Source organism: Bufo bufo, chromosome 6 (genome assembly GCF_905171765.1).
Source record: "Bufo bufo chromosome 6, aBufBuf1.1, whole genome shotgun sequence".
Taxonomy (NCBI): domain Eukaryota; kingdom Metazoa; phylum Chordata; class Amphibia; order Anura; family Bufonidae; genus Bufo; species Bufo bufo.
The window spans coordinates 343,503,058-343,519,289 of NC_053394.1; the positions used below are offsets into that span (position 1 = coordinate 343,503,058).

The 16,232-nt window shown below is 45.5% G+C and overlaps 1 protein-coding gene across 1 annotated transcript in view; it reads left to right on the top strand.

Annotated features, from left to right (window-relative positions):
- The first annotated feature begins 315 nt into the window (after positions 1–315).
- The window catches only part of CTNNBL1 (catenin beta like 1), a 32,280-nt gene continuing 16,363 nt past the window's right edge, over positions 316–16,232 (top strand). The window contains exons 1-4 of the mRNA XM_040437051.1: positions 316–433; positions 12,777–12,947; positions 14,491–14,597; positions 14,713–14,852. Coding sequence (XP_040292985.1) covers positions 404–433; positions 12,777–12,947; positions 14,491–14,597; positions 14,713–14,852 — 448 coding nt within the window. The 5' untranslated portion in view covers positions 316–403. The remainder of the gene's footprint in view (positions 434–12,776; positions 12,948–14,490; positions 14,598–14,712; positions 14,853–16,232) is intronic.

Consider the following 16,232-nt stretch of genomic DNA (forward strand, 5'->3'; position numbering starts at 1 on the left):
CTACCCACCAGGAAACTTCCCTATAGAGTCTATGGCTAGACGCCCGTGGGTCATCAATATGAAATAATGGACAACCCCTTTAAGTTCATAGTTCAGATATCAATGAATGCTCAGCACTCCACAGAGATACACCTCTATGTTTAAAATATACTTCTGGGATATTCAGGCTGGTGGACTACACTACAGTGAGCTCTCAGCACCCACTACAACTGCCTGCTACAGCGAACACTACGTCACTGCAGTCTGTACTGCGCAAGCGCACACTGCTCTCCATGACGTTCAGGTAGCTTTACGGCAGGGAGGCACAAGTCTCACGACATTTTGCGTTCTTTCGGACGCTTCCAGCTTTACGGCGGTGTGGCACAGCAGGTTTCTACGTTACTCTTTACGACTGCGTGCGGACATGGATGTTGGGGAGCTGTTGCGGTATCAGGTAGGGTTTTTCATGCAGAACTGAGGACATGCTGCTGCAGTGTGAGCCTTTCTACGGGAGGCATGAACTCCTGCGCCTATGTGACTGTGCATTGTGTTACCGGCAGGTGTGCACAGTGGTACATGCAGCTTTTGTTTTGCTGGATTGGTCCCATTATATATGTAGTGTGCAGCAGCAATGCATTTCTTATGTGCATTCATATCACAGTACATAACATGCAGATTCCTGGTAAACTCCCCCATATTATCCAATGTTACACAGAGGAAAATTTAAAGGGCATGTTCTGTTTTTCTAATGGCAGACTCTCCTGTAATCCAACACTGTCTATGGGTTCGGCTGTGCTATAAATTGCGTATTACATGGGGTCCACTACTGTTGATTGAAACGAGCTTCAGATGCTTAATCCAAAGCCGCCTCGTTCAACACTTCGGAATAATACTGTACGGAGATCCGTCTCTGTACAGTATTAGAATGTATGGGCTCCCATGAGCCGAAGGTATTCACAAAGTTGCGCGTGACTTTGTTGTAAAACTTCGGTAATTGATTTTTAAAGTGGAAAACCACTTTAAAACTTGAAAATGAACTCAACTAGTACCTCGGAACCGAAGCTGAGTTCGGTTTCCACTTTTTAAAAATCAATTACCGAAGTTTTACAATGAAGTCACGCGCGACTTTGTGAATACCTTCGGCTCATGGGAGCCCATACATTATAATACTGTACGGAGACGAATTCCTGTACAGTATTATTAATGCGAAGTTTTGAACAAAGCGACTTTGGATGCTCATAGAAACCAATCAGATTCCACCTTTCATTTTAGACAGCTCCTTTGGAAAATGAAAGGTGGAATCTGGTTGCTATAGGCAACTAAGCCAGTTCTACTTTGCACCAGTTTGATAAATTACCCCAATAGCGTTTTGCATTTAGGCCAAAAAGTTGAGCTTTTTTTGTCTCATCTGACCAGAGTACCTTCTTCTACATGTTTGTTGTGTCCCCTACATGGTTTGTGGCAAACTGCAACTGGGACTTCTTATGGCGTGCTTTCAAATATGACTTTCTTCTTGCCACTCTTCCATAAAGGCCAGATTTGTGGAGGACACGACTAATACTTGTCCCGTGGACAGATTCTCCCACATGAGCTGTGGATCTCTACTGCTCCTCCAGAGTGTCCATGGGCAGCCAGCTTCTCTAATTAGTGCTCTCCTTTCCTGGGCTATCAGTTTAGGTGGACGGTCATGTCTTGGTAGCAGGGTGGATAAAAATCAATGATTTTTTTTTTTTAAAATCTGATTTTTTTAAATTTTAAATCTGATTTTTTTTGATTTAAATCTGATTTTTTTTTTTTTTTTTTTATATAAAATGCTTTTTGAGGAAAATATATTACCATCCAAAGGTTATTCCATCATGAAATAAAGATTCGTTTTTCAATTATGTAGAATAAGGCTGTACGTGGACTCCCATATTGTTGAATGGATTAGGCAGTGGCTGAGGGACAGACAACAGAGGGTTGTAGTCAATGGAGTATATTCAGACCATGGTCTTGTTACCAGTGGCGTACCTCAGGGATCTGTTCTGGGACCCATATTGTTTAATATATATTGCAGAAGGCCTCGATGGTAAGGTTTGTCTTTTTGCTGATGACACAAAGATTTGTAACAGGGTTGATGTTCCTGGCGGGATACACCAAATGGAAAAGGATTTAGGAAAACTAGAGGAATGGTCAAAAATCTGGCAACTAAGGCTAGTTTCACACTTGCGGCAGGACGGATCCGACATGCTGTTCACCATGTCGGATCCGTCCTGCGGCTGTTTCGCCGTGCCCCCGGGCCGCCGCTCCGTCCCCATTGACTATAATGGGGACGGGGGGTAGAGCTCCGGCGCAGCACGGCGGTGCACGGAGAAAGCCGCCGGACTAAAAAACCTGACATGCAGTAATTTTAGTCCGGCGGCCTTAAGCCGTGCACCGCCGTGCTGCGCCGGAGCTCCGCCCCCGTCCCCATTATAGTCAATGGGGACGGAGCGGCGGCCCGGGGGCACGGCGAAACAGCTGCAGGACGGATCCGACATGGTGAACAGCATGTCGGATCCGTCCTGCCGCAAGTGTGAAAGTACCCTAAAATGTAATGTTGATAAGTGCAAGATAATGCACCTGGGGCGTAAAAACCCAAGAGCAGAATATAAAATCAGTGATACAGTCCTAACCCCAGTATCTGAGGAAAGGGATTTAGGGGTCATTATTTCAGAAGACTTAAAGGTGGGAAGACAATGTAATAGAGCAGCACGAAATGCCAGCAGAATGCTTGGGTGTATAGGGAGAGGAATTACCAGTAGAAAGAGGGAGGTGCTCATGCCGCTCTACAGAGCACTAGTGAGACCTCATTTGGAGTATTGTGCTCAGTACTGGAGACCATATCTCCAGAAGGATATTGATACTTTGGAGAGAGTTCAGAGAAGAGCTACTAAACTACAGTCATGTGAAAAAATTAGGACACCCTTTGAAAGCATGTGGTTTTTTGTAACATTTTTAATAAAAGGTTATTTCATCTCCGTTTCAACAATACAGAGAGATTAAAGTAATCCAACTAAACAAAGAAAACTGAAGAAAAGTCTTTTCAAGATCTTCTGTAAATGTCATTCTACAAAAATGCCTATTCTAACTGAGGAAAAAGATAGGACACCCTCACATGTATTCCCTCTTAAATTGGCTCAGATCTCACACAGGTATATCACACCAGGTGCACATAATTAGTAGATCGTTACTCTGCATGTTGAATGAGGCTTGCCCTATTTAAACCTCAGACATTTAGTTTGGTGTGCTCCTGACTGTTGAAGTGAGAGTGAGCACCATGGTGAGAGCAAAAGAGCTGTCAGAGGACTTCAGAAAAAAGATTGTAGCAGCCTATGAGTCTGGGAAGGGATTTAAAAAGATCTCAAAAGATTTTGAAATCAGCCATTCCACTGTCCGGAAGATAGTCTACAAGTGGAGGGCTTTCAAAACAACTGCCAACATGCCCAGGACTGGTCGCCCCAGCAAGTTCACCCCAAGAGCAGACCGCAAGATGCTAAAAGAGGTCTCCAAAAACCCTAAAGTGTCATCTCGAGAACTACAGCAGGCTCTGGCTACTGTTGATGTAGAAGTACATGCCTCTACAATCAGAAAGAGACTGTACAAGTTTAACTTGCATGGGAGGTATGCAAGGAGGAAACCTTTGCTTTCCAAGAGAAACATCGAGGCCAGACTGACATTTGCCAGAGATAAAGTTGACAAAGACCAGGACTTCTGGAATAATGTTCTTTGGACAGATGAGTCCAAAATTGAATTATTTGGACACAACAGCAGAGGACATGTTTGGCGTAAACCAAACACAGCATTCCAAGAAAAGAACCTCATACCAACTGTGAAGCATGGAGGTGGAAGTGTCATGGTTTGGGGCTGCTTTGCTGCAGCAGGACCTGGTCAGCTCACCATCATAGAATCCACGATGAATTCTACTGTGTATCAGAAGGTGCTTGAAGAACATGTGAGACCATCAGTTAGAAAATTAAAGCTGAAGCGGAACTGGACCATGCAACATGACAATGACCCAAAACATACTAGTAAATCAACCAAAGATTGGCTGAAAAAGAAGAAATGGAGAGTCCTGGAATGGCCAAGTCAAAGTCCAGATTTGAATCCCATTGAGATGCTGTGGGGTGACTTGAAAAGGGCTGTACGTGCAAGAAACCCCTCAAACATCTCACAGCTGAAAAAGTTCTGCATTGAGGAGTGGGGTAAAATTTCCTCAGACCGATGTCGAAGACTGGTAGATGGCTACAAGAACCGTCTCACTGCAGTTATTTCAGCCAAAGGAGGTAACACTCGCTATTAGGGGCAAGGGTGTCCTATCTTTTTCCTCAGTTAGAATAGGCATTTTTGTAGAATGACATTTACAGAAGATCTTGAAAAGACTTTTCTTCAGTTTTCTTTGTTTAGTCGGATTACTTTAATCTCTCTGTATTGTTGAAACGGAGATGAAATAACCTTTTATTAAAAATGTTACAAAAAACCACATGCTTTCAAAGGGTGTCCTAATTTTTTCACATGACTGTAGTACATGGATTGCAGGATAAAACTTACCAGGAAAGATTAAAGGACCTTAACATGTATAGCTTGGAAGAAAGACGAGACAGAGGACTTTTAAATACATAAAGGGAATCAACAAGGTAAAAGAGGAGAGAATATTTCAAAGAAGAAAAACTGCTACAAGAGGACATAGTTTTAAATTAGAGGGGCAAAGGTTTAAAAGTAATATCAGGAAGTATTACTTTACTGAGAGAGTAGTGGATGCATGGAATAGCCTTCCTGCAGAAGTGGTAGCTGCAAATACAGTGAAGGAGTTTAAGCATGCATGGGATAGGCATAAGGCCATCCTTCATATAAGATAGGGCCATAGTATTCAGTATATTAGGCAGACTAGATGGGCCGAATGGTTCTCATCTGCCGACACAATCTATGTTTCTATATGTGTAATTTTTTGGGTAAATAAATTCCATTAATCCATTCACAATGTCATGCTCTTCCAGAGGTTTTTGTAAGATTATTGGGCAGTTTCTCTGCCTACAAGATATTATCACAGATGCTTGGTTTACTTTTGCAGTTCTCAAAACTGAATTTGACTCAGCAGAGATCACATGCCTCTTCTTCACAGCAAAAATGTTATAACATGAACAGAGTTGAGAAAAATACCTTAATCCTAACTTCTACAAACCTATGAATGCAGAATCAACCTAATCAAACTAATATGAAAAGTTGTTTAAATTTTCATCTACTTGCATATTATAAGTTATACCAGCAAGAATTAGTCTTTATGTAGAAAACTATGATTTAAATCAAGCCTTACTGACTAGTGATTATAAATCGTGATTTAAATCATTTTGATTTAAATCAAATCCACCCTGCTTGGTAGGTTTGCAATTCTGCCATACTGCTTCCATTTTCGGATGATGGATTGAACAGCGCTCCGTGAGATGTTTAAAGCTTGGGATATATTTTTTTAAAACCTAACCCTGCTTTACACTTCTCCACAACTTTATCCCTGACCTGTCTGGTGTGTTCCTTGGTTTTTATGATGCTGTTTGATCACTTATGTTCTCTAATAAGCCTCTGAGGCCTCCACAGAACAGCTGTAGTTATACTGAGAATACCCAATCAATACTTTTAGACCTGGATCGATACGATACCGGGTCTTACTATTTAACGATACTAGGCTGCGCAGCCTAGTATCTGTTAGAGAACATGGCACGCGCCGCTCTCAGTGCGCGCATGTTCTCCTCAGCAGCACAGTGAAGAAGGAGAGACTCTCCTTCCCTCCCCACTGTGCCGCTGCCACCAATGGGGAGAGACTGTTTCCACTGCGCCACCAATGAATGTAATTAACAGATTAATTCAAGTGTATGCAGCAGGTGTCGGCGGTGGTATCACAGATCTTTTCTTTCCTGTTACGGCGTTCACCGGCACCTGAGGGGTTAATTGCCGTGGATCGCATGCCCTGTTATTGAGGCCGGGTCTGTGATGCCGCCAGAACCCGCTGCCTACATTTGAATTAATGGGTTAATTACATTCATTGATGGCACAGCGCGCCCTCTTTCCCCCCCTACCCCAGTATTCAAATTATTTGGTGGCGCAGTGGCCACCGGCCCCCCCCCCCCCCTCATTCTCTCATTGTTATAATTGTTATAGTCATTGGCAGGGCTTTTTTTCTCAGAGAAAAGGTGGTGGAACTCAGCCCCCCACCCCTAGGACCGCCCCCTAAAACCGCCCCTTTAGAGAACAGGGATGCAAGTAAAATTTGGGGGGACTATAAAAGTCAGGCCCAGCAAAGAAACCCCCAAGATGGGGATGGCACTGTTAATGGGGGATCTGGGGATGGCACTGTTAATGGGGGATCTGGGGATGGCATCCGCAGATCCCCCATCCTATAACAGTGCCATCCACAGACCCCCCCACCCCATAACAGTGCCATCCACAGACCCCCCCCCACCCCATAACAGTGCCATCCACAGACCCCCCCCCCCCACCCCATAACAGTGCCATCCACAGACCCCCCATCCCATAACAGTGCCATCCACAGACCCCCCATCCCATAACAGTGCCATCCACAGACCCCCCATCCCATAACAGTGCCATCCACAGACCCCCCCCACCCCATAACAGTGCCATCCACAGACCCCCCATCCTATAACAGTGCAATCCACAGACCCCCCACCCCATAACAGTGCCATCCACAGACCCCCCCATAACAGTGCCATCCACAGACCCCCCCCATAACAGTGCCATCCACAGACCCCCCCATAACAGTGCCATCCACAGACCCCCCCACCCCATAACAGTGCCATCCACAGACCCCCCCACCCCATAACAGTGCCATCCACAGACCCCCCACCCCATAACAGTGCCATCCACAGACCCCCCCCCCCCATAACACTGCCATCCACAGACCCCCCCCCATTGCTGCTCCAGTACAGTTATAGAATGTGTAAAATTAATAATGATTCTATTCATGAGGCCCCCTCTGTAGTCGAACATTTAATATATCCATCCTACTCACAGGGCTGTTATCGTAATGCAGGCCGGCCGGGCAGACGAGCGGCAGCGTCACTGACTGACGTCACGTGCCTGCCCGGCCTACTTTATGAATGAAGCAGGCGGCGCAGGCACGTGACGTCAGTCAGTGACGCTGCCGCTCGTCTGCCCGGCCGGCCTGCATTACGATAACAGCACAGTGAACGCACCGGCCCCCAGCTCCTCCTCCCAGTCCCTCCCCGCTGATACATCGCAGCCTGCGATGCTGGAGCATGGCAGGCTGCGATGTCAAAAGGTGGCGGAACGCCGTTCCGCCAGAAAAAAAGCCCTGGTCATTGGTGGCAGTGGCTCCCCTCCTCCTCATTGGTGGTGCAGTGCAGTGTAATCGCGGGGCTCCAATCGGTTACCATGGCAGCCGGGGTGCTACTGAAGCCCTGGCTGCCATGGTAAGCTCCCTGCTGCTGTATGCACAAAGCCCAGGGCATCAGGGAGAGTGTAAGATCCTATTCACCCTGATAGATCTCTATTAGGGTAAATAGGACAAGGGATTAAAAGATTCCAGCCCCTTAAGGGGTATATAGTTATTAAATAAAAAGTAAAAACAAAACAAATCACCATAATGCTAAAAGTTTAAATCGCCCCCTTTCACAATTTTATAAATATATATATATAAACAATAAAAATATTACAATATTATATAACAATATAATCTATAACAATATTTAAATATATTACATATCAGCACACCCGAAAAAGTGTGAACTATTAAAATATTTCCTATGCGGTGAACGCCGTAACAGAAAAAAAATCGAAACCGCGAGATTTTCCTTTTTTAATCACCTTGTCCCCCCCAAAAAATAGCCGGAAGTTCCATAAACTGCTGAATGCACGCGGCTTTGTGTGTATTTTTTATTTTTTTGCGTGGTGTCAAGTATCGCAATACTTTTTATAGTACCGAAATCGAATAAAAATGTTGGTATCATGACAACTAGAGATGAGTGAATTTCAGGTTATGAAATTAGTTCAAGCTTCGCTTACTGGTAAAAGGTGAATTGCGTTATGGATTCCGTTACCATGGACCATAATGTAATTCCATGATGGAATGCCTTAAAGGGAGTCTGTCAGCACATTTACCCCTTTTTAACAGTAGCCCCAACACAGATGATTAAAACGGTACCTTTATATGCTTTTGTGGACTTGTAAAACTGCCAAAAACGAACTTTGATGCATATGTAAATGAGGGCTCGCAAGTGCCCAGGGGCGGCATCCACCGCGTTGGTGCCCAGGCAGCTCTGCCTCTTCGGCTCTTATCCCCGCCCACCCTCTTCCTCTGCCCGCCCATCTGTTTTCTCTCCCCCCTCAGCAACTTCCTTGGCCGGGGCATGCGCACTGTGATGCCCCTTGCTGGCTCGGCATCGCAGTAGCTTATGCACATGCGCCGGCTAACGGATCAAACAGATAAATTTACCTCTCTTGGCTCTTTGTGTCTACAGTGACAGCTGCTTGCTCGGCTTTCCTCCTCTTCTCCTGCGCTGATGGACCGCCTCCTTTCTGCAGTTTTCGCACCGTTAGCCTGCGCATGCGCATAAGCTACTGCGAAGCCCAGAGCTGCCTGGGCACCAACACTGTGGACTCCGCCCCTGGGCACTTGCGAACCCTCATTTACATATGCATCAAAGTTAGTTTTTGGCAGTTTTACAAGTCCACAAAAGCATATAAAGGTACCGTTTTAATCATCTGTGTTGCGGCTACAGCGCTATGGGAACTGTTAGAAAGGGGTAAATGTGCTGACAGACTCCCTTTAAGAGGCATTCTGTTATTCATTCCATCATATTAGAAGTCTATGGGCTGCAAAACGGATCTGTCCCGTTTCCGTTATGCAGGAGAGGACTCCAGCATAATGTAAACCGGACGGATCCGTTATGCAGCACATAGACTTCTATTATGACGGAATGAATAATGGAATTACGTTATGGTCCATAGTAACGGAATCCATAACGCAATTCAGTAAATACCACAACACGAACCCGCACACGAACTTCAAAATATGAAATTTGCTCATCCCTAATAGCAGTATATGACGGCAGAAGGGGCATGACACTATTGAAATTTACCCCCGCCATGTCAGGTAAATCACAGATTCCTGGCTGCCGGAGGATTCCAGAATTGGGCCTCTTGCACACGACCGTATGTATTGAGCGGTCCTCAAAAAATACGGATGACGTCCGTGCGCATTCCGTATATTGTAGAACAGTTTTTTGTTTTTTTTTTAGTTTTTTGCGGTCCCATTGAAGTGAATGGTTCCGCATACGGTCCGCAAAAAAAAACTGAATGGACATGGAAAGAAAATACGTTTGTGTGCAAGAGCCCTTAGGAGAACTGCCCAGCATGTCAGATCTTATGTATAAGATGTGAAGAAATCTGCCCTGACGATTGACTGGTGGCCTGCAGTCAGCTCCCAGTGATGTGGCACCAATGTCTTTCCTGAGACAGTCTCTTTAAAGGGATTGCCCAACTTAATAAAGGGGTTGTCTGGTTTCAGGAGGAAAGCTGACAGCACACAGTCTCTGCCTGCATTGAAGTGGTGATCATTACTTACCTGGCAGATCCCGCAGCACTTCTCAGGTTCTCCTCCCTGGTGCCTGTTTTACCTGGCTGCAACGGTGATGTCACATTGATGTGTGACCGCTGCCGCCAATCACTGGCCTCAGCGGGGCACCTTTTCAATCCCCTGTAAAATCAACTCGGACATTCCACCCCAATCCACCACCAGGTTTTTGTTTCTAAGTGGCTAGCACGTGACCACTGCAGCAAATCAGTGGCTAATTGATCACATACAGCACTACTGGCATCAGTCACTCTTGGCTGCAGCCTGTCACTGTCTTCATGGTTTCATGCTGCATGCCTGTATGCCACTGCTGCAGCCACTCACTATTCTCGTGGTTTTGTGCTATATACCTGTAGGTCACCACTGCAGCCAGGCACCATCCTCATGGTTTTGTGCCGTATACATGTACTGCACTGCAGCAGCCATTCACTGTCTGGTTTTGTGCTATGTACCTGTACGTCACCACTAGGGATGAGCGAATTGACTTCGGATGAAACATCCGAAGTCGATTCGCATAATACTTCGTTTGAATGCTGTACAGAGCGAGCGCTCCGTACAGTATTAGAATGTATTGGCTCCTACAAACACTGAGAGAAGGGGGACGACACATGGCCTAGGAAGAGGCAGAACGCTCACGAAGCGCCTGCCTCTTCTAACAGCTGATCGGCAGGGGTCCCAGGTGTCAGACCCCCACTGATCTGATATTTATGACCTATCCAGGGGATTTTCAGTCCTGGGACTATGGGGCTCATTTACTAACCTCGCTATGCTACTTTTTGGTGTAGAAAAAGTTGCATGCCCCCTTCTTGCGACTTAAAAAAAATAATAATTATGCTTTTCTTCCTGCAGAGCGGGGAAAGCGTAAAAAACAAACAGCCTTTGACAAATGACTCCCTATGTCTATGACTTGAAGGAAAATGGTTAACGGGAGTTTTCAGGTTTGGCGTGTAGTTGAGTTTTCTCCCGGCACTTATGTTTATTTTCACGAAGTCACTTCTGCGCAATGCGTTAGCGAAGCAGCCTGTGAACCCGAGGGTAGAAAATTGAATTATTTATATGAGCAAAGTGAGTGCTAAAAGGAAAAGAGCTTTTTATTTTTCGACTGCGATGCGGCGCTTGGTGGGCACGTCCGCATGTGAACCGTTCTCCCTCCTGCCATCTTTCTGCCTTACGATTCGCGTCTCCTCTAACGATTTAACACTGAATGATTTCATCCGGGGCTTGAAAGCCGATTATAGCAATTACACGTCGAAACGTTAACCTTTTCCGAGTTTATTGCAGACACTTTGTCAGGGGAGTGCAGGTTCGGAGGCATAGAGGAGGATGCACACAGGCAGGGCGTATGGACCCAGAAAGCCGGAGCGCTGAAATATCATCTGTTCTGCACCGTCTTGAAATGTGTCCTCGCCGCTGTCTCTGGAAGATAAAACTGGTCTTTTCGTGCTATGTAATTAATAATTTTAATTAAACCCCATAAATTGGCCTCAGAGCAGGGAGATGAGCGGACAGAAGGGATCCACTTACACACCAAATCCCAGTACTTCATGCGTGCGCCCGGGTAAGCTGGCAGGCCAAGATTAGTGAATGTCTAACGAGGGCCATGAATTATTAATTGCCAAATTAGCATTTGCATCCAGAACAAGCTTGGTCTTGCTCTGTAACCCCGCACCGCAGGTTTTGATCGCTCGTGTTTAGCACGCAGCTTTGTTATTCGGGGCGAGTTAAATATTAAGCTGCTTTTTCGGTGCCACGTTATCGAACTGTTTGATGTTGGTCTTATCTCCAATACTGAGCTTTATGTGCCGAGCGTAGCAGTGCGACGTTCGCGTCAAATATCACGCGGCCCGGACAAATGAATATAAATAGGTGTATAAGTCATATAACTTAAGCTGACATACATGTTAGATCTCGGCCTAACCTGGTGACCAAATCATGCGTACGAGGCATCCCGACTTGCACCCGTATGCTCCTATTGCCTTCCCAGTAGGTTTGGGCAGCAACAGAAATGTTCAGGCTGGCACCCTGTCATTGGATTTTAAAGGGTTTTTCTGAGACTTTATTACTGATGACCTCTATCCTCTGGATAGGTCATCAGTATCTGATCGGTGTGGGTCCAACATCCTGGACCCCCACAGATCAGCTGTTTGAGAAGGCACCGGCGCTCACAGTAGCGCCGTGGCCTACTCTCTGCTCACCAAGCACAGTGCCGTACATTGGGCATCTCATCCCCATTCACTTCAATGGGGCTTGGGTGCGCCTAGGCCACGTGACTGATGAATGTGACTTCACATGGTCTAGAGAAGGCTGTGGTGCTACTGAGAGCGACAGTGCCTCTTCACACAGCTTACACCTGGGACCCCCCCGATCAGATACCGATAGGTCATCAGTAGTAAAGTCTCAGAAAGCCCCTTTAAACCCACCATTATATCTATGTATTGTGTAGATGATTTTAAAGATGCCCATGCATGGTATAAGCAACGAACCTTACATTAGAGAAAGACGTTTTAGGTGTCGCACATTGTATGCACGTTTGCTGAGTTCGGAGTCCTTCAGTCCACTCCCTCAAATATGCCCTTCCATGCTTGACATGCTCCTGTTTCGTCCTATGTCATGTCAATACTGACCCAAATCTGTGCCATCCACAACGCAGTGGAGGTGAACTGTACTGTGGCTGACGGGCATAGCATGAAGAGCATGTGTGAGCATTGTGTCATTGATGCGGGGATTCTTCATACTCAAGACAGTATCAGGCCTGCATAGAAAAAGCACCATATTGAGGGCATTGCTACTCACCTCTACTTATTCGCCCTTCTGTTACAAGCGGTAAGTAGTTGGTGAACATTATGAACCCCTAGCGTTACCACATGCTGCTCAGCGCCATAATTTTAGCATTGCAGTGAGGGTGCTCTGGAGCAGTAGGTAGGTTGTCTTAATGTTGAGCAGGAGGAATGGGGCTGCCAGTCTTGCGTCGTCTTCACACTGTTATAGTAGGCTTCATTTGGGAGCCATATATATTTGCAGACTGAGGTTTTTCCAGCTTTCCCACTGTCGGGCTCTATAGTTGCTGAATGACTAAAATAATCAACCCTTGAAGTGGTTTGAGTGACCTCTAAAGTCTTCCGTGGATTTGTCCACCCCTGCCTATTTATAGTTTTTTCTTGCTTTCTTACTTCAGCCCGACAAAGGTGCTAAACGAGGGAGAGAGGAGGATCCAGACGAGGTGAAGCCATCAAGAAAAGAGAGGGGAGGTCGGAACTGGCACCATGATGAGGATCGGGCACCACAAGAAGATGAGAGGAAAGCGATGGGCACAGCTGATGGGGTGCCCGGTGCTGATGATGAGGATGTGAGTATTGTCTATGTCTTTATCTGTGAAATGGGTCTTCACAGGGCTATAATGTGCATGGCATCTACACAGTCCGATTTGCAAATACTCCATAATGCTGCAAGGGGTTCTCGAGACTCCCTTTTATTAGAATGGTGGAGAGCCTCTACAAAGGACTGCTCCTGCTCTAGAGAAACTTGTGTGGTCATCCATTGACAGCCTGAAGTTCTTCTCCCATAAATTAGCTGATTGCTGTGGATTTTATTGGTCAGATCTGCATCAGTTTAGTAATCTCAGCGGCTTTGGTTTGAAGACGGGACAACTCCATTAAAGGTACCACTTACATGAAAGTAGGGGTCTCTGCCCTGTCTGGTGAGGTGACCACTTCACTGTTTCTGTAACTTCTATAGAACTAAATGGAGGGAGCCACACATATGCAGAGATACCTTTCTATTCGTTCTCCGCCTGTCACACATTTATGGCATGTGCTTGTATAAATGCCATAAATGTTAGTTTAGAATACAATTTTAGGACCATGAAAAAAGGAGTTTTCTACTTAGTTTTTAACTTATTCCCTGCCCACAGGCTAGTGGATAAGGATCTGATCAGTTGGGGTCTGACAAAAAAATAATTGATTGAGCCGCAGCATGCAAGCTCCATTAAGCTCCATTCATATGGGAAATGGGATCCCCATTCTCTGGACCATTGGGGGTCCCAGGGGTTGAGCCACCAGCAAGCAGATACTTAAAGGAGTTATCCAAGACTTTGAAAGACCTCAATGAGTGACTGGCCCACAGTGGGGTTCATACTTACCCTGTCCCTGCCGCACCATTGCTTCCTGGCCTTCTCTGCAGCTCCGTGATGCTCTGGCATCAACATCCTATTGATGGGCACCATGTGACTGCTGCAGTCATCAATGGACCCAGCAACGTGCGGCATGGGTGACATGTCACCGCTGCGGCTAATGATTGGCTGCAGTGGATACTTGATGCCAGAGCATCATGGAGCTGCAGAGATGGCCAGGGAGCAATAGAGTCGGAACCCAGTGGCTGGGACCAGGTAAGTTTTAACCCTACCCGTGAGTTGGCCACTTTGAGGCCTTTTGTAAGTCTTGGATAACCCCTTTAAGCATCTGCCTGCTGATGTTCCAACCCCTGGGACCCTCATAGGTCCCGAAAAAGCAGGTTAGCCACTCTGAGATCTTCTTAAGCCTTGTTCTGTGGATAGAGGATAAGTTGTAAGCTTGGCACAACCTCTTTAAGCTTTTCTTTTTCTAAAGAGCCTATTGCCACTAAACTCCACAGAGAACCTGAGATTGGGGGAGGGAAGTATATTCAGTCTAGAAGCCATAGATGGTGAGGTCATGGAATCTACTAGTTTCATCCTTTATAGGAACAAGATCTACAGGTGTATGACCAACAAGCAAAACAGTACCTTTAATGCAAGGTGTATAAGAATGAACCTGTTGTATGCCTAAATTAGACTGCAATTGCACCTGATGTTTTTTTTAGGTTTTTGATGCATTTTTCTGTGTTTTTGATCGAAATCTGCTTTCTTTGCTTAGGTGGAGCCTCTGGATGAAGGAGCAGTGAAAAGGATGATCCTGACATTTGAGAAGAGATCTTATAAGAACCAGGAGCTGCGTATTAAATTCCCCGACAACCCAGAGAAGTGAGAAACCCAACGTCATCATCTGTTGTAACTACTATGATACGGAGCTGCTTATGTGTATGTCGATTGCTGCCTTTTACTCGTCTAACCAGATTCTTTCTTTGTCAACTCTCAGGTTTATGGAGTCTGAGCTGGACCTGAACGACATCATACAAGAGATGCACGTAATCGCCACCATACCAGATCTATATCACCTGCTAGTGGAGCTTAATTCGGTGCAGTCTCTGCTTGGATTGCTGGGGCATGAAAACACTGATATCCTACGGTGCATGAGATTACTGTGGATTTGGAATATAGAGGTTGTTGGGTCTGGCATGTATCTGTCTGGTCAGAGTGCTCCTTGCATCCAGTGCTTCTGTAGAGCATTTTCCATAATCTTTTTGTCCTTTATATGACGGAAGATTGTTGTCTGTTCATTGATCTCCGTCTCTTAAAAAAATGTGCGGGAATGATTGTCACTTCATGCAAAATTTTCCCTATCATGTCTATGGGTGTGGAGAGCAGGACTGTGGAGTCTGTAAGCCAAGCTTTCACCTCCGACTCCTTCCTAAATATATCATGTATAATAATGAACAAATTGGCAGTGGTGGCTTTTGATCAGTTATGTAAATTATCAGGCTACATAGATAGGAAAAAAAATAAAATGACAGGGAAAAAAGCTTCCACTTGTTAGATGTCAGATGTTCTCTTCTTATCTATTTAGAAGCTACCAGTGGATTTAGACGGGATTCTAATCTGTTCATTTAATTTTCCGTCCGAAACAAGGACAAGAAAACTTCGAAGACAACGTTAGTCAAGTGGATAGAATCGGCAATTAGGGACTCCCACCAGCTGCAGGGAATGTCCTGTCCTCAAGATATCAGAGCCCTTTCCACCAGAGCAGTTGCAGCTTCATGGGCAGAACACGCAGAAGCTTCTATTGGCCAGATTTGCAAGGCGGCTACATGGTCAAATTCTCATACCTTTTGCAAACACTATAGATTAGATATTGATGGAAACCATGACCAGAGGTTTGGAAGGAAAGTTCTCCAAGTCGTGGTCCCTCCCCAGGTCTGTATTTTAATCTGGTATTACTCCATGTGGTGCTGTCATGTTGGACTCCTGGAAATAAAATTACCGGTAAGACTAAGGCTACATGCACACGAACGTATTTTGTTTGTGTCCGTTCCGGTTTTTTTTGCGGATAGGATGCGGACCCATTCATTTCAATGGGTCAGCAAAAAAGGCAGACAGCACATAGTGTGCTGTCTGCATCAGTATGTCCGTTCCGTAGCCCCGCAAAAAAAATAGAACATGTCCTATTCTTGTCCGTTTTAGGCATTGTTGCAATGGATCTGCAAAAAAAACGGATGGCATACGGATGTCATCCGTGGTTTTTTTTTTGGTTTTTTTGCAATTTGCGGACTGCAAAACGCATACATTTGTGTGCATGTAGCCTAATTCTTACTTTCTGATACGACAGTTTAATGACCACACTCCTGGGTTACATATAGAGCTTTTATAGCGCTACTGATTGATTTTAACTAGTGCGTGACTGCGGTGTGCCACGGGATTGCACGCGACTCATTGGCCCAGATTTATTAATGTGTCTGCACCTAGAATATGCTTAAAATGTGGCACACAAATTTCCATGTA